The sequence below is a fragment of the Aethina tumida genome, chromosome 3 (assembly GCF_024364675.1).
Source record: "Aethina tumida isolate Nest 87 chromosome 3, icAetTumi1.1, whole genome shotgun sequence".
Taxonomy (NCBI): domain Eukaryota; kingdom Metazoa; phylum Arthropoda; class Insecta; order Coleoptera; family Nitidulidae; genus Aethina; species Aethina tumida.
The window spans coordinates 19,910,409-19,930,145 of NC_065437.1; the positions used below are offsets into that span (position 1 = coordinate 19,910,409).

A 19,737-nucleotide genomic window follows, 5' to 3' on the forward strand; every position below is an offset into this window, starting at 1 on the left:
GAAACAATAGTTATTGATTAAACTTTGTGTTCTTAATCGAGTGTCGAGTGATGTTTTCGAGGCACTCCGTTAAGCGGCACTGAAGCATTGTTCCACTTCATTTTAGCACGAATTTGTCCACAGTCGAGATTACCTTCAGTCTCTTTAGTTGTGCTACATCAAAAATAAATGGGATAGAATTTTCTCTTTAGTGAATCTTTTGTAAGGTGCTTTATAGCAGATTGTGACAACAACCATGATGCTTAAGACGACTAATTTTATGGAAGAATTTCAGTTTGCAATTTTATAAATGTAAATGTAACGAGAATACCCAAAACATTTTTTGAACTCAGGCAGTCGGATATGCTAATTTTAAATTCACTATACGTTTTTCTAATTTAAATAATTGATAAACGAACCAACGCGGATTGTGTAATTCGGTGCTCGGCCTGCTAAATAATTTACAAACAGAACAAACAATTTTGTTTGTTTTCGCAAGATCATAATTGATTTGCAGAAAAAAAAACACTGGGGAAATCAAAGCAGTGTTTCTCATTACCGGATCTCCTGGACGTAACAGCATTCAGGAAGGATACAATTTGTTCACATTAAAACAGCTGATTTTGAATAGAAATGTGTGGAATTTAAAAATTTTCGAAATTAACACCCACAGTTACTAAATGATTTTATTTCATTTAACTGGAGACTACATCGCATGTAACTGGCGCATTCGCCAAATATTAAAAGTAGTCTTACCCTATCTAGAAGTTCTCTGATTAATCCGTTCCATTCCTTTTTCTCTGGATTGTAGTTACCATACTGACCATCTGGTACAACTTCAAATGTAAAACTGCAATTCAGATAACCACAGATTTTCTCCATTAAATCCACAGCGTATCCCTCGAATCTATCGTTTCCTTTTAGCACCGTTGCCGGAGGATCTGCTTTTCTCATTAAATATGGAGCACCAAGTCTAATAAAATTAAAAATATATTACGCCCCTCATATTTTAATTGAAACAGTACAGTAGTTTAATCATTGAAGCCTCTCAATGTTTCATTAAATAGAATGACGTTATAAATAAATACTTGTATTGATTATACGATTGCTTTCATCCTTTATCTGCAAAGTGAAATATAAAGACAGAACTTTTACTGTTTACTCCCTTTTAATCAATATTAATTCTATTTAAAGAATTACTCTTTTCTCATAACAATCAGAACTTTTTTATTTATTTCAGTGGTACAGAAGTTAAGTATTAAGATAACTTCATCCACATCGAATGAATGAATAAGTGTAATTGTCAGAGTTACTAATGAATTTTCGAGTTTGGCTGTTTTCATGCATGCAAACATTAATTTTTATTTATCAAATAAATTAATATGTTTGATTAAATATTTGTTAGTGGAATTTTAATAAGTGTGCGAAGTAACATAAAATTAAATGATTTTTATCAATTTTTGATTATTTATAATGTGAGAAATATAAATATGAATTTTTAAAATATGAGTATTTAAATCATTTTATAAACATTAAGAAAATATTAAACAATGATGTTTACCAGGGTACCTGGATACAACTCTAAAATTCTTCATAGTGAGTTGTTTCTCGTATTCCTTCTCTCTTTCAGCAGTCGACACCGTCATATGTAAAATGTCGGGTGTTGTTGGCTTCCAAGTACTGGTCACCCTAAAATCAGACTTAACCAGTTCGATCACTTGTAATTCATAATAGTCTCTTTCTCCATTCGTATCAAACTGCAATAATCCTGTTAGAGGACCCGGGAGTCTTTCCTTGCGTGGAGTATGCTAAATAATACAAAATATTTTTTATAGTAAATTGTTATCTAAATATTGAGATATAGAAGCTAAAAAATTGACTCCATTATTATCTTCTTAAATAAAGCGCTTTAAGTCATGAATTTGCATTAACCTAATTTAAGTTTACCACAGAATGCAGTAAGTTTTCATATTCAACTTTTAATACAAAACCCTCGTTCTAGATAAAATTTTTAGTGCATAACGGAAGCAATTTCTGTCAGAATGTTTAATATTTCATAATAACTTGGGTCGATAGTTTATGATAATGTTTAGATTTACTTACATGACGCAAAAATGGATTATCTCCAATTAAAATATTTCTACACATCTACAATAAAGTTCAATTACAATCGCTTTATTTAGCCTGCAACGTGCAATTCACCTTTAAATCCAAACTTGGCCGCGTGTCCAGAGAATTGTTGCACTCCTAAAAATAATATATTCATAAGGTTTTACCAATCAGTCAAAATTTAATTCAAATTGTATTATTTTAAAAAAAATTTGTGTATAAAACTGAACATGAACCTAATAACTTGGAAACGAGGGTTTTTTTAATCATGAAAAAAATGTTATTTCGCGGTATGCAGGTGTACCAATCAAATACATAAAACGTCCACGTCGTTAAAAAATAATGATTGAGTCTGACAAAAAGTGAGCAAATTGTTTTAGCTTCATTTTCAAACGAATGTGAATTTTCCGGATTTTCAATTATATTTGTCTATTTCAATATGTGTAGGTTCGTGTCATAATTACAGGAAAACGTACTAGAAATTAAAATACAATATGTTTGCTTTAGAAAGTGGATAGGTTACTATGCGCAGCAGCTGGTATATAAATCCAGGCATATTATTTTATGAATGTCATCAAACGTATCTTGCTCGACAGAATCCTATCTCACTTACATACATAAATTTATAGTGCCAACATTTTTATTTCCATACCGTATTCATATAATAAATTTTTATTTGCACTTCATTTTAATGTGTGCAATAAGGAATGGGAATATATTACCTTGCGTATCAACTCCGACAATTGAAATCCGTGTGATGAAGTTTCATATCTGTCGCAGCTCAAAGATTTTACTGGCAATCTTTCGCTGATTCTGCTTTCTTCCAGTGCAGCGAACGAATTTATGAATAAGTTTATTGCGTCGTAGAATAAAGCTGTCTTAACCTGAAAATATAAAATAAATTAACATTAAATCAACAAAATTTTTCATTTTAAATTTTACTGTGGAAATTTTATACTTGGACATAAAACCACAATTTTAGTTTCCAAATGGCTATCTATAAAAATATATCCCAGTTTCGTATTAAAAGATTTATATTGTGTGCTGTAATATATTTCGTATTTAACTTAATTTTTATTCAGTAATTCCCATTTACAGTTTTAAAACTGCTCTAAGCTATACACACAATACATTTTATTATAATACATTTCAGATCTTGAAGGCGGAATTAGATACATAAAATATTGTACACAGTTACATTAACGTTAATTGAGTAGATTTCAGGCTTTATTTATATAAGATAGCTACTCAGAATTCTGGGAGTCGCTTTCGGAGGACTTGATTGTCTCAAGTAAGATCTGTGGTATTTGAATCTGGCTTACTTTGCAAATAATATGATATCGTCAACTGTAAATATTACTTGACCTTCAAATGACAACTGATTTTATAAAAAAGCTCATAACTCTTTATTAAATTAAATACGTAGACACCGGATGAACTATGACATCTATCCTTGCATGTGTATTTATAAGAAAAAAAGTTATTTTCAAGCTGTAAAATAAAATAAAAATAAATTAATAATATTACGTCATCTGAATAATTAAGTTGAAGTTTAAATTAACATCAATCAAGCTGGTTTTCATGTAGGTTGATTTAAATTTTATATTATAATAAGTAGAATCCATACGGTAAAACCTTTTTTAAATTCATAAATGTACTTGTTTCATACAGATCTATATCAGTTGAAACTGGAGTGATTGTATTAAAAAACATACATTTATACTGTAATCTAACATCGATATTCATAAAATTTAATAAATAATTTAATTGTTTATTTAGATTAGAAAACTTAGAAGTTTTGTTGGCATGACTTAGCTGTAATTCTTGCTAAAAATATATCCACCCTTAGGATAACTTGTTATTACCCTGCAGTGAGATGAAAATTGTAAATGGGAATTATTTCTTCATATCCATTATCAGCCATTTTGCTTTGGTCCCCTACGACAGAAGCTAATTACATTTAGTATTTGTAATTTCAATTAGGAAATATGACTGAGTGGAATGTAAAATGGCATAATTCCAGATTTTACTATTTAGTGTGGGATGAATGTCCCAGAGAGTTAGTGATATTTCTTGTTGGCCTGCTAAATTCTGCTTTATGGTGACATAAATGATTTAAGTACTTAGCTACTAGTATCATCTTCTTGCACTAAGCCTGGACGTGATAAATTTGAGGTGATTTAGCTAAAAGTAAATGGAGAGAATAGATAAAACAAAATAACATCACTATGTTCCGGTTACAATGCAGCATCCATCTGGAAAATTATGGCAATCTTCATTGTTCTGTTTTTCTTGCCTATACACTGCACAAGGTAAAATATGAAATCTTTTATTACCTAAAGCACTTACATTGATTGTAATGGTTGGACGACTCGTTTGTTGGAACGAGAAATGTACTAGAGTATTTCTAGAGCGTAGTTGTTTAAATTATATTAATCCCCCAGGTGCCTACTATATGTTACACGACTATAGTACGTAATTTAAATTTTATTGTGTACTCCTTTGTATTATATATGTGTTTAATTATGATTAATAAACATTATACAAAGCAAAATACTGACTCTAAAACTCAAAAGTAGCAGATTTATGCAAATCATTACTTAATTGGAAGTTTCAACTGATCCTGCTTAACACTACGACATATCTTTGTTGAGATTGTACCCCAATACAGAATGGCATTATAGTGTACAGTATTTGAATTTGAACCCGATAATTGGCTTAGTAAACGGAGGTTTAATGGTTATTATGGCATTATCTGTTACAGTTAGTCATTGTTTATAGTTGCTGCTATCGACTTGATCGATCGATTCAAGATTAGTTCATAGGAGCTTTAATTGTTAACGCCAGATAAAAATACGATGTTGTTTACCAAACGGATGTTCGACATATTGGATATGGATATTCTGACGAAACCTTTTACATAAACCTCGTGTTTTTAAATCGTACGACGAGGATTTCCACGTAGCCGGCATAGATCTTGAGCTTACGACTATGAGAATGGGCGCAATATCCAGTAAATTCAGCCGGATAACATATGTAATACGTCGGTCTGGACGTCCCAAGTTAATTCCGGTCGATTAGACTCCAGACTTCGGTTGCGGCCGGTCCTCGATTCCATCCATATCAATCTCTGTTGTATCACTGGGGACAACTTGCTACGGTTAATATAAATTGTTGTTTCTGCTGTGCTGTCCTGCACTATGTTTGTTACCCATGGGATCGACATCTTCGATCATGTTTTGATGTTAACGGTTGAAATGTGGATTTAGTAGAAGTCAGATCGTTTTTTAAATTATGATTCTGATATACGAGTGAAAATAGATATAGAGAGAATAGGCAGGATAGAGTTGTGGAACATAAATCGATATATTTTTTTTTTGTTATAGACAAAAGTAAAAAAATATATATAATCAAATATTTATACCGAATGTTTGCTTACTGTGTCATTATTATAGCAACTTTTTAAAATGCTAAATATTTTAGTTTATGATTAAACCTGTCTAATTTTGGACTTGTGTTTGGAATCATTTGCATGTTGAAACATATTTATTAAGAGCATCAATTTTCATCATTATATGGAAGCAAATTGGTATTTGATATATCCTTGTACATAAATAACATAATTGAACTGCCAACTGTAAATTAAATTTAAATTCGTCACTAAAAACTATTCACCTCCATTGTTCTGTAGTTCAGTGAATATGATCCTAAGCAAGTGAAAAATGAATTGCTCCAATTACTCCTATTCAGCAATCATCTTCTCAGAGTCCCTTAAACTCAATTAAAAAATAAAAAACATTTTTTTAAGAATAAAATTAGATTAACAGTTGCATAGTATATACAACAACAATAAAATATATAATAATATTTTTTTTATTTTTTATCCCATATAAAGTAGAGGCCATAATCATAGCAACTTAAAATATACGTTACTATAATTGTGGGCACCGCTGTATGTGGGATCCATATTATCTGAGTAATTTTAAATAAATTAAATTGATTTTTTATATATATTAAATTTATTATTTATTAAAATATTCATATTTTGATACACAAAATTTGATTATATGACAATAACTAATTTTAATGAAAATCGAGTTCTCTCATATTAGATAATTGAATTCAACACAATAATTGCGCAAAATGTCCAATTTGTAATAGACCCGCAAGAGGTGAATGAAATTTACGCATATACATGTTTGTCCGGAATCCGGAATTAATTCCGGATGATTAGATTTTCCAGAAGACTGGATTTTAGTTTGTCATTGGCGTAGAACCTGTGTTGGTGGAAATTATATGCTTTCAGTGGAAATTCCAGTGTTGATTTATTCTGCCACATTCATTCAACCACCGTCAAATAAACAAATGAATTGTGTCCGATGCGCAGAACGGCGCCGCATCCAAATTGTTGTTGACACATAAATTATTCGAAACGTGAATGCTGAGTATTAAAAACATTGTGTATAAATTGTTACGTATATATCACAAAAGTAAACTTTTAATCAAATGCAAACAGGAACATTGTAGTGTAATTCTGAATATATAATAAAACTCGACGTATGGAATTACACTCTTGTAACAACTGAAAGCATTTTGAATTTACTTCATTTTATGTTCAAATGTTTCTTCGTATTAGTAACATTGTTAAATTTGTTCATCATCCAACAGAATTAATTTTATTTACATCCGGAAAATAAAGCAAGTCACATTTAACTAATTAAATTTTAGCTGTTTCAAAATGCATCTTACGTCAATAAAGCGCCATCATTAAATACTTACCCTCACTGATTTTGAAGCAATTTCAATTCCTTTATGCTGTTGATTTTCCACGGCCAGTTGCCAATCTCGTATTACATCTTTTAAGGCAGCGCCATTCGGATCAAGAAGCCTAATGGCTGTAATGTTTGTCTGAACGTTCTCGAATTCTTTCCAGTCAAGCGTATGTGCATCCTGAAATATATATGCAAAAAATAAGATGAAATTGACGATGATATTATTCAAGTCAAAGACAGTATATAAAATTGTCATCTTGAAGTAGCTTTATAATGTCATTTTCTCAGGAATGTTTTCAATTATACATCAAGATTTTACGTACTATTTATAAATAGTGAGAAACCTTGTAGAACGTAGAATGGCTTTGTCTGAAGAAGTATAATTAAAATGTAATTTTGATGTATTTTGATTTGTGATTCTTCTTCACAGATTGTTTGCTCCATAAGAATAAATGAAAAACAATTTTATTGTATTTGCCGATGTTTATTTATTAAATAGTTCGAATAACCGCTTAGTCACCACCATCTTTTTTGTTAGCTCTCCTCTGGGCTAATGCATCACCATAGATAACCGACTCTAATGTCAGTTCTCCTTTCTTGGTAACGGAATTATCAGAAACTACATGATCTTCCTGGGCTGCGATTTGACTTTCAGCATTTTGTTCACTAGAAGCGTTCAAAGAATCTTCAATTGTTTCTGTATCTTCTTTTGGTGCATCTGAATTGTTATTGTTGACAATTTCTTCTGACTCCCTATGGTTTTCTGTTGTTTCCGTGTTCTCTTCTTGTTCGTGTTCATGTGAAATTAAAGTTGTGTCCTCTTCACTTATTTGCTCGACCTTAATTGATTCTGCAATTATCTCTTCTGGTGATTTAGAGATTACTTCATCTGCATCCATATTCTTGAAATCTTCTTCGTTGTAAGCGTATCTCTCGACATGTTTTCTTAGATTACGCTTTCGCTTTATGGTTTCATATGGATGGTCCGGGTCATAGTTTACATCTTCTACTTGATCTGCGTTTTCTTCTTCTCCTTCAGGAGGACATGTATTAGTTCTTTTACCTCGTCTACTTGTGGAACTTGTTGACTCTCCCTCCTCTCCGTCATCAACATCTTCTGTTGCCGTTTGGATTAAGGGCTCTTTTTCTTTTATTATCTCCTCTTCGGCAGGATTTAGAATGGCCAAAACTTTATACGGCATAGCAGCTACGTTAGAAAATATTGCATAAATTGAATGGTTCCAAATATTTTCCAAAGCATAAAAGACCCTGGACATATTGTATGGCGGTTCGTCGCAACCATACGGATTATAAGGTGGCATCTTAAAAAGGGTTTTGGACTCAAAACAAGACGGTGGGTCCCACTTATTATTAATTCTTCTGGGTGTCATCGTTGTTGGTGCAATAATGTTGCAAGTAGTGCTGTAGAAATTTTGTGAATCGTCGTTGGTACCCCAAATTCCCATGTCATAAGTTACATACACGGCGCCAGCAGCAATTGCCGCTTTCAATCCAAAGAGAAGCAAACTTAAAAGTGCGTTTCCTCTAGGTTTTGTTGTGGAACAATCGCACATTCGTGGCGGACACATTCGTCGAAGGTCCGCGCCCGTACATACTCTGATTGCCTTGGGTTTTATACGACATACTGGTATAGTTCGAACCTTAGGGATACCGCACAACTTTTCCTTGCATGGTTTGCCAACGGGCGTGACCAAAATGTTGGAGATGTTGGTGCATTCTGCGGTGGATTTATGGGACATTACTGGCACTACAAAATTTTGATAATGTGATATGTCATTATGATATTACGTGTGATTGACAAATTGTCAATCAACGGGTGGCACCTCTTTATTTTGAAATTCAATGTTTTATATTAAGTATTAATAAACCTGTTTTAAAAAATCTATATTTATTAGGTCTTAATATTTTATTTAGTTTGTTACAATTTAGATTGATTTTGTACAGAAATCATAATTATGCTCGCCTGTTCTTATTCATATTCCAAACACCCATAGTCCACATAGTATAAAATACGCCCATTGTAAAGGCACATTTTAAAACAAATATTCCAAAATCCACAGGTTTTGAAGTTTTGGGCGGCTGAGATTTAAAAACGAAAGGATTATCCATTTTTTGAGATATCTGTTTCACGTATCTTTCAGATTCTGTTGACTTGGATGTAAAATTTGCAAAAGTTTTGGGCAAAATCGTCTCAGGGTCCGCTGCCAACTTGTGTTGTTTGAAACTTGAACCCTCACCAGATTTTATTCGTTTATCCAGTCCCATAGATTCAGATTTTTCGGTATTTAAGTTTTCTGGTAAAATGGTGTGAGTACTTGCTGTAAATTTAGATTTTTGTGGGGTGCCCTGAGGTTTATTATCAACATTTTGATCGGACATATTAGAAATTTTGATTTTTGTATTTAATTAATTGTCAGCATATGACAGTTATAGTCAACCATAAATATTCTAGATTCTTACCAAATTGGTTAATATGTAGCTATGATATTCCTCCAACAATTTTACTTCTTGTGCTTGGCGTAATATTATCAATATGTTGTCGATATGACAGTCCAAAATGATTTGTGCAACGCCAGACCTTCGAATATCTTTCAATAACGTCCTGGAAGCAGAAATTGATAACTATTAATCACTTTTTAGGATGCCGGTATTATTAGGAAAGTTTTTATTCAAAGCGAGATTTTATGTAAGCTTTTATGCTCCATGGAAATGGGCCAAGAATTTCTTAACTAGGGAGGTTTGGACGGAATAATTAATTACCAGTTTAGATTAATAAAAAATGGTTTAATTTTACTTTTGCCTTGTGATAGTCATTCTCCAAAGTAGTTAAATATTTTTTTAAAATAATTTATAAAACTAAAATTATATAATTTAAAAATAAACAATAAATTTAAAATATTTTTTTATACTGGAATATAGATTTGCGTAGCATTTAGAAAAATAGATTTGTCTACGAACTCCCTTCTTTATCAAATTTCTCTAAACAGTGATGAATCTGTATTGATTTGTAATTTAGTGACTTTAATACACTTCAATAGAAGGCTAACAACATTTCATTGGAAAACGCAATTTAGGCTATGCTAAGTGTTTCACTTCATAATCATTCGACCCTAGCCAGGACCAGAGTTACATCAAAAGTTTTAGATAACTTCGTATGAGAGTTGTGCCATAACGATTCAACGAATTTCTGCCGCTGTAAAATGTTTAAGCTAGTTTACTTAGTTATTTGCTTATCTTCTTATAGCATTTATATTTATTGTGCAATATCTGTAAAAGGTACTGTGTTTTATGAAGAAAATAGTATAATAATACATAAAGGTTACTTGTGATGAATTTTAACAGATCACCAAGATTTACTAAAGCATATAAGGAAAACAATCAAAAAACTTTAATTCAGGTCGTTGGGTTTTATGTTTCTTAAATAAATGCTTTTAGACAGTTCAGTCATTGCCACCCATAAACATTCCTTTTTATAGAGCCGTAAAGTAGGATTCTAACGTATAGTCAACTGAACCAACTACTGAATGTTTAAAGTTTGTTTAATCAAAAACTTCATTAGTCTAACTAAATTACTATTGCGTTATTTATTATTTATGTGATAGCAAAATCGGTCAAGCTTTCCGTTTTCGTGAACTGTATTTTAAATAAGTTATATAATTAAAATTTCAAGTAAATAACCGCAGCTCGTAACTATGTAAATATTCTTATCTTGCTTCTCGTACGTTTGGGGATGCGGTGGTTACCGAAGGTTATAAGTTACTGGCACAAAAACTTGTTTTCGGATGCCAAAACTTATTTGTCTTGCATTTTAATGAAGTATGTTCTCCAATGTATACTAATATTAGAGTCAAAACTGCAAAACAAGTTATAAGAAGTATTATTCTAATATCATATATCTAATTCTAATCTAATAATTCCAATATATCTAAAAAGTGTGAAAAATATCTTTAAGATTTTTTAATTTAAGTTGGACTCCCTGGATTCGAAACTCCCCTAATCACCTTTCAATTTAAATGATGATGAATCAATTTATTCAAAAGATGGATCGTTGGATAAATTACATTTACTCGTTTAATCTTTATAAAATAAGATAAAGAGAAATTTAATAAAATTTCACTTTTCCAATCAGAATCAGAGATGGAGACATCCTTGTATTAAAATATTGATCTGGTATACATCAAATTTTATCAGTCAGATTTATGTATACATAATTGTTAGTTTTACACACATTTTTAAATAGAAATAATGTCATAATTTAATTCGTTCAGTATTTCTTCTTATAAACCCTTTATAACCATTTTATTTTGTAATATATGATAAAATATTTTATAAAAGCTAATTTTAAATTTACGTATAAAATATTTTATAAAAGACCGAGTCAAAATTTTATTATTATTTTAATGCATTTATACAGTTAATTTTATAAAATACTTTATTTAAATTTTATATAAAATAATTTAAATAAAAAATTAGGTTTTCCTTTTTAAAAATTTTAATGCAGTTTATGAAATATTCTTTTGGTTGTCTAAAGAGAATAAAATAAAATACGCCGTATATTTAGTGAATTTCATAAAATAGTACTAGTACTTATGCAACTCGTGAGAGTCTTTTTACCCTTCCCAATGGAGGTTAGGGTCAATAATCTTTATTTATTGTGGAGGTGGTTTGAATAATACATTGACTAGAATTAACAATTAACCAGAACTTTATTGAACTTTTTCACGTAATCGGTTTCAGTTGTTTTCTTATTCGATTACTTATGGCTCATTTGAATAGGTCCCTAACCGTATTTCTAATACACTGTTTCATGTAATAGAGGAAACTGAATTCCTCAATTCCATCCATTGTTTGTATAAAACTGCGGAGCTTTGTTGTGTAGTTGAATGGTGTATCCATGTGTAACACGATTTTAATTTTTGTTTTACTTTTAAGCGGAGATTTGATCATCTAGAAGCACTGAAAGCAATCTATAAAAAGCAAAACTAAAACTGGAAACGGGAATTAAAATCCGCTAAAGCGTCCACCGAAATTGAACCAACCTGATTTATATGCAACTTGTGAAAGCTCAGCCGCAAATTACGGCGTTTTTGCATATTTTGTGTATTATTTTTCGGGCATAGTTTATATTGGGCAGCTGCTAAAGTCTCGTTTGTTTTTGCACAACTGAACAAACATTTTGAGCTTTTTATGAAGCTTAAACCTTTTTATTGCGATATTATCTGCAAAAGTATGATTTAGCTCTCGCAGTGAATATATGCATGAGGCATGTATATTTTACAGTCTGTATTTCATTCTCTATGCTAATATGGGGATGAATGGGTTTCTGTTTTTGTCATGACAGAAAAAATCTATCATAGAGAGTATTATCTGGACAATTTTAAAAGGGTTAGTTTCTGGGTGGCTTTGTGTTTCAACGAATGCAAACTGGTGGAAAATATATATCTAGTAAAGCTCCATTTATTTATGAGACACGCTCAATAATATTCTGTTAATAATAAATCAATAAATATAAGTCTAACCTGTGATCCGGCCCTGGACCTAGTTTTCTGTAAGTGATGACTGGGTCGCCGGAGAGTCTTTGATTTAGAGTCTCCTGAAGCCTGACAAGTCCCTCATCATTCTCGTAAATTATTGTGTAAGTGTTCCAGTTGCTTTCCCTTACCAACGTCGCGATGCCCTGTGCCAATGTGCGGGGACTGGGATATAAGTTGAAAACTGGAATTGACTTGTCGGGCGGTAGTTGCTCGGAAAACGAGACTAATTTTGGATTCCAAAACGTTTGAAAATGTGGAATTTGGAGGGCTAGGGACGTCGATTGAATTATTTCATTTATTTCTCCCGACTCCGGTCCAAAAATTGCCGCCACTCCCTTTTCTAATAATTCGCAGACTAAAATAATGGTATAATATAAACATTAGTAAATATTAAATTTTGATTCTGGCAAAATTGATATATTTTAAACAATTATTTTATGGTAGTAGGTTTGTTAGTTTATTTATTTTTTCTTCAATGAATGAGACCTTTAAATTTATTAATAATTTATTTTTTAAGTTTAAATATTTACTTTTTATTAACATTGACGTTTAAATAAATATTTTTATTGATAAATTTTACATTATTATTATGTTTTTTAATTTCGTAATGTTTAACCATACATTTTTTTGTTAATTCATGCACTTGAATTTTCAATTTAATCCTCACATAAATAAATGTTATTAAATTAAAATCCAACATGAAATAAATTACCGCGATATTCAACTACGTCAACGCAACTCATCTTGTTTAATAAAAAATGTTTGCCGTAACATTATCGCATTAAATTTTACTCTGGCGAATATAAATGATCGTTATTTATTATACTGTGTGTACTATAAATTTCGTCTTGTATAATATGCTTTGTTGTTTTATTTTAGGATCAAGTGCATGAACAACTGCATCTTTTATGCGAGAATGGACTTTGTTTTATGGTGCAATATTTCCTTCAAAAGTAGCTTTATTAACTGAAAAATGTAATGGGTCTTGTGTTATTGGGAAATTAAATTATGATACATTAATCAGTGTCAACAATTTTGAAAATTTAATTTTATTACCTGCTTTTCCGGTCTTATAAATATCAGTATTTTTCACATCATAAATGTGAGGTTTTAATTCGTATCTTTGTGATAATGCATTGATTCTGTAAGTAGCACTTTGTAAAGCTATTAGTTTAACGGGATCAATATCATCTTCGTCCAAAAATATTCCTGCAACAAACAAAATTCATTATAATTAATAAACCGAAATTAATAATGCAATATAATGAACTGATATCATTTACCAGTCATAGATTCTAAATAGAAAATCAAATAATTATATTTGTTTGAATAGGTATATCCAAACTATTGCAACAATGTTTATTATGCAATATTGGATACGTTTCAAAATCAATTCAGAAACAAATTTATGAACATTCTATTTAGTGCTAAATAAATGAACGACTACAGAAAAATTTAAACGTTGTACTTGCATTGAGAAATTATTTTCTGATAAAGCGGATTTCTAAAAGTTTGAAATTGTTCAATGGTTTGCCTGGAAGTTAAACTCAAATAATACATGAAATTAATTTTGAAGAAGCAATTAGCGTCGATAAGAAAATAATCACAAAACCCAAACAAGTGTTTAACTTAATGCTAATTAAAATCTTCGTTTATTCTATACTTGAGACCAGAATTTGAACAAACTTTATGAAAAGTTTCATAGTTATCTAGTAACAAAGCAAAAAGTAAATATAGGTTTAATTAAAGTTTACAATCACGGTCCTAAAGACAGTTGAATTGATTGTATTGAGATAATGGTATTATTAAGTAAATTATCTAGTCGGAAAGGATTAAAACTGTGCTTTAGTTTCAGATAATTGTTCTGTTTATAATTAAGACAATTAAGTATTAACAAATTTGATTTAAATTTAGATTTATGTTTAATGATTGTTCTAACCTATAGAATTATTAAAAATCACGTCGACATGTTTGTACGTTATATATTATAGATAATTAATACTTTCCAAGTAATAATTAATTAATTAAAATTTTACACTATTAAAATACATTAATGACATTAATATTGCAGCAAATCCATTATCAATATTCAGGATGTTAATTATGGCAATAAGCTATAATTATTTTAATTCTCTTTGGTACATGCCTTTATTTTATTTAATTATTAATGATGAAGCTAATGTAAGGGTAAGCAATCATGCAAAATACGCAACTTTCACCCCTAAAGATGTTCATGTATTTACTTTAACTTATCTTATATCTTGATTTACACAAGTTAATCTACGAAAAATACATTGTTTAGTATGAAAAGAAACAATTATAACACTTATTACTGTTAATGGTAATTAGCCGACTTGATTATTAGTCCGCTTTCATAGTTAGATATCAAATTAACCCGATCCCTACAGTTTCCCCTTGCAAGTTCATTAGATAGATGTAATCCCCAATTATCCTGCATATCCAATTTTAAAGAAATCAGCTGGTTTAAATTATGCTTTTCTCATGTGAACACGCTAACCAAACAATTGTTAAATTTTCAATTTAACTTAATATTTCTCATTAAATACTTTATTTTACATACAAATAGCAATTTACATGCTATAAGAATGTAACGAGTTTCATTTTGAGGCCAATGATAATAACAAGGAGTTCTAACAATGCGTTTTATTCAGTTTATTTAGAAAACGGACAATAGTATTAATTTATTACAAAAGATTCTTTTTTAAGGTTATTTTCTCAGTAACGAGGATTATTTACTTTGTTATGATCTGTTTGTTTCCTTGACCTAATTTAATAGATGTTTGCTTAGTGCTTAGATTTCAGAGCTGCGGAGCACTTAAATCTAAGAATTTACTTAATAATTTTTATTACGTACATTTATGTATTATTTTAAAGATTCCTTAAAAAGTTACAAAATGTTTAGCTGAAATTGATAATTATTGGAAACTTATCACACATGAATTTAATTAATGTTGTCCATATTTTTGAAATTTTTTTTATTTATTTAGTTTGGTTCCCATATTTCCTACTTTGACCCTTATCATCTCAATGAGCAAGATTCTGTTTTATGTGAACTCTTTGAACAGTAAGAACAGAGTAGGTTGTTGAATGTTGCTTATTAAACCGTTATTGAAATAAAAACAAGTAAGTAGAATTATATTAAGTCAAATTTCAACTGTATTTTAATGCAATGCAGAAATATGAAAAACTTCAACCATAAAAATTAAATGAAAATAAATTAATTAATTTAGGACTATGGCCCTGATCTTTTAGGAAATAAGAAATTTAATAATTGTGTAAAAATTGTTAAGAATTTGATATTTTAAAAATTACTTTAAAATACTCTTGGTGTCAATATGTTCTTAAAAATACATTTCCTACACTCCCATCTAGATTAATTTCCATTTGATTTCAACACTGAAAATGATGAGAAAGGATTTCATGAAATTTTAATTAATATGGAAATGAGGTATCAGGATTATTGGAAAGAGAACATGTTTAGATTTATTGTCGGACAGGCAAGAAAGTAATTTTAAAAGGTAAAAAAATTCAGCATACTGACATAAAAAATGAACATAACTGAAATTGTTTTTTGTTCTACAATATTTTTTAAAATAATTAGAATTGGACAATATCACAAAAGATCTCTTCAAAAAGAAATTTTATTAACAATAATTAAAAAAGGACTCGCTCCCACGATACTTTATGAAAAAAGTGTTTTGGAAAAGGATATCAAGACATCTGAGAACTGTGTTTACTTCCCTGAAGACATTGAGAAGCCCCTTGTATAGGGGAAACAAAAAGACTGTAAAAGTAATAATCGAATAACATAGACTACACATAATAAGGGCAGAAACTTCAAAATCTGGTTTAGCAGAACAGACATGGAAGGATCAACGTGACATCCAGTGAACAAACACAAAAAGTAGTTAAAAAAAGTTGCTCGAAGCCTTATACATCAACCATAACGAAAATATTTTTAGCAACCCGACCGTGCAGGTATGGAAACGAATGTTACGGAAGAGTAAATAATTCCGGTTAAATGAACCGGCTTAGTAAATAACCAAGAAATTTCGAAATATTTAAAATTAGGGGCCACTAATCAAAAGCTTGTGAAAATCAACAAGTAAAAGGATTTTGAAATTGGTGCAAGAAAAAGTATAACCTCACTCTAATAAGGCTTCTGTTTTTAATACATAGAGGTATTATATTGGTAAAGTTTGACAAAGGACAGTAGTATATTCTTCAATATATCGTTCGGCTGGACACACTTTCGATATTAAAGGCACGACAAGACCTATCCTGCTATTTTACGGTATGCTTTTCATTTCCTCCTTGTTCCTTTCACTCCCTTTAAATTCACAGACGACGGTCCCTTAGGCATACGAACCCAATTTTCACATATTATATACAAAATAAAATATGTGCGGTGTCATAAAGTGGCTTACTGGCTTGAAAAATGATTTCTGCGGCAAGTTTTATTCGCGAAAAATTGAATGATATCGAAGTACAAATTAATCAAAACTGACTATGACAATTGCGTTCGAATCGAATTTTAATTGAAGAACGCTTAACATGCACCGTGAATATAACCGAAGCGATTAAATTGAGCGTATGATTTGCTCGTGTAGCCGAGTATTGACCCATTCGAGTGTGATTAAGATTAACATTTTGGGGTAATATGCCGGGCGAGAAATGTGGCACCCAAGTTTCCTAGAATTATTAAGGACTTCCAGAGTACAGCAACCAAGAAGCCGGAATTGCAGGGGGGCGGCTTAAAAGTGGTACACCGCGTGTCAAGACCGACCAGCAGGGTCTTACATTAATATCCATGTTTAAATCCTGCATTGCCAACGTCACGTAGACGAGATGAATCAGTGAGTCATTCTGTCCTTTTTAATATTTCACACCGCGAACTGTTCATAAAACATTGGTATTGGTAACATTGGGACAATTCATCTGTTTCCACGAGTTTTTAAATGGTGATTTTACATTTAATTTCACTTTATAATACTTCTATCAATATTTAATGAAAATGTGTATTTTACACATTGTTCGCAACTAGATGTTATCTTATTGTCATAACTAGACTCTAATTATATTTTTGGGCAAAATGACCAGTTTCACATTGGGTTCAATCGACAGTTCATAATTGATATACTTAAAACAACAACGATTTTCTATGAACATGAAAGTAGTGATCAAAAACATGTGGGCGGGCTTTGATTAATGTACAAGTTTTGTTTACAGCATATTTTAATAAACACAGCCTAAATTTAAAATATTTATTATATGTCCAAAAGTAATAAACCAACTGTCAGTTAATGTGAAATGTACTGTAAAGTGGATCTGTTATTTTTTAATGAATACCAGAAAGAGATGCTGGATAATCATTAAAAATGATTTAAAATCTAAAGGTTATAATGTATTTAAAAAACAATAAATAATAAAAACTTCTATATGTTGTATCTGCGGTGTAATCTATACACCACAAAGTAAAAATCAGAGTTTAATTTAAAACATATGGTGTTGATATTGACACCGCTGCTCCATTTGGTGCATTTTGAGATTCTTGAACTCTCTAATACATTGCAAAACTTCAGCGCGTAATATCTTTAATCTTTTTAAAATTATCAGGAATAACAATTTAGAATTGAATGGTTTTAATTTAAGATTCTGTTATCATACAATAATTTATGTAATATTTGCACTGATAAAGTTAAATTAGCATATAAATAAATAAAATAAAATAAATTTAATGTCACTTTCAGTTGTATTTAATAAAAAATATGCTTTATTTTAAAATTAGCAAAAAATTAAATAAAAATTAAATTTTAAGTTTTAGTCAATAAAAAGAGTAAATTTGTGAATAAAATATTTGATCATGACACAGAAATATTTTACTTCTGTTTTTAAATGATATATCAACTTGCAAATTTGATTCAATTAAATGAAGGTGTTTATAGCCCAATAAACTTTAAGTTTTATGGTAAACCAAATTTTACGCTGTAAATTTCACAACAAACACCTATTTTCTGTTTAAGAAACGATAATATGTGGTTATTTTTGAGTTATTTGATACGAAATCATCAGTTTCATTACAGTCTATTTTCAGGTTACAAATAATGGTGGTCTTTAAAAACATCTGGTGGTTTCAATCTTGGCTCAAATGAGAAATTTTGATGTTTTAAATTATATTTTAATTCAATTAGAGAATAAATGTTGGGAGTTATTCTTAACTTGTATTATTTCTAAACACTAACTTTTATCAGAAATATTAATTTGGTTTTTCATTTAACCTCTGTTATTTCTTTTGTGACTTGATTTGTGATACAAATTTTAATTGTTCAAGTTGTTTACAAACAATTTAATATTAATTCTGCTTTCATTCAGTAAAAATAACGCTATAATTTTAGAGCTGCGTTGATATAATAAAGCCTTTTTTAAATCAATAGTGTCCTAATAAATTAACTGAATTTTATAATGATATAATTAATATCTATTATGAAAATATGTTTATTGATTAACTTACAAAGTTAAATGTCCTATTTATTAAAAATAAACATGATTTTCAATTAAAATATTTATTAAACAAATTTTAAGCTTAAATGTGTACTTGTTTAATGCGTACAATTTAAAAATATAAAATAAATAAATAAATAAATCACACATTTTTATTGATTCACAAGAATTCCTTGAAATGTTTAATTAATTAAATATAAATATTAAATAAGCTGGTGTTTATACTGAATTTTATCACAATTTTTGCATTTATTTATCATAAGAACATTTTATGTACACATTACAGAAGAAGTAAATTCTTACCTATGTGTAGTGTTTTCTTTTTGCCAAAACATATCTGCGGTGAAACAATCAAAACACAAAGCGCAAAAGCACGGACTAAGTAGAGGGTAATCATCTCGCCGAACGCATTTCAAATTGGTCACACGTGACACACGTCCACTTCGCACAAACAAATATTTGCCGTTCAGTTGTGTGATCACTAAACAGTGGTGAAATTTAATTAAAATTTCCAATTGATAGAGTGTACTTTCGTCACAATTGGTTTTATTGGTGCTTTTTTTTGTTGTTGCAATTCTCGCACCAAGTCGACGTTTGAAGCGCTCTTGAAGCACGCCAGACGGCAAATTGGAACGACCGTTGAACATTTACACACTCCGCCGTGGCCTGTCTATTTTTAAATATTTAATTTTGGTCGTTCGCCCATTTATAAATCAAATCAATGTTTTATTATCGTCGGTTTTTGCAGAAGCTAACGAAGAACCCCTCCTATTTTTTCTACGAAGCTAACCGTGACTTGT

The 19,737-nt window shown here is 30.2% G+C and overlaps 2 protein-coding genes across 2 annotated transcripts in view; both read right to left on the minus strand.

The window, feature by feature from the left end:
* The window catches only part of LOC109596645 (glutamate receptor ionotropic, kainate 2-like), a 34,881-nt gene extending 15,357 nt beyond the window's left edge, over positions 1-19,524 (minus strand). Inside the window, exons 1-10 of the mRNA XM_049964779.1 lie at positions 19,241-19,524; positions 13,472-13,624; positions 12,401-12,770; positions 9,342-9,483; positions 6,868-7,038; positions 2,811-2,972; positions 2,182-2,226; positions 2,083-2,127; positions 1,549-1,787; positions 736-952 (exon numbers count right to left, since the gene is read on the minus strand). Coding sequence (XP_049820736.1) covers positions 736-952; positions 1,549-1,787; positions 2,083-2,127; positions 2,182-2,226; positions 2,811-2,972; positions 6,868-7,038; positions 9,342-9,483; positions 12,401-12,770; positions 13,472-13,624; positions 19,241-19,334 — 1,638 coding nt within the window. The 5' untranslated portion in view covers positions 19,335-19,524. The remainder of the gene's footprint in view (positions 1-735; positions 953-1,548; positions 1,788-2,082; positions 2,128-2,181; positions 2,227-2,810; positions 2,973-6,867; positions 7,039-9,341; positions 9,484-12,400; positions 12,771-13,471; positions 13,625-19,240) is intronic.
* LOC109596684 (uncharacterized) lies at positions 7,324-8,668 on the minus strand. The gene has a single exon (XM_020012255.2). The coding sequence runs from the start codon at positions 8,618-8,620 to the stop codon at positions 7,373-7,375; it is 1,248 nt and encodes a 415-aa protein (XP_019867814.1). The 5' UTR covers positions 8,621-8,668; the 3' UTR covers positions 7,324-7,372.
* Positions 19,525-19,737: the final 213 nt, after the last annotated feature.

Excerpts from the sequence above, each read along its gene's own strand:
- LOC109596684 (XM_020012255.2), bottom strand. The coding sequence starts at position 8,620 with ATGTCCCATAAATCCACCGCAGAATGCACCAACATCTCCAACATTTTG.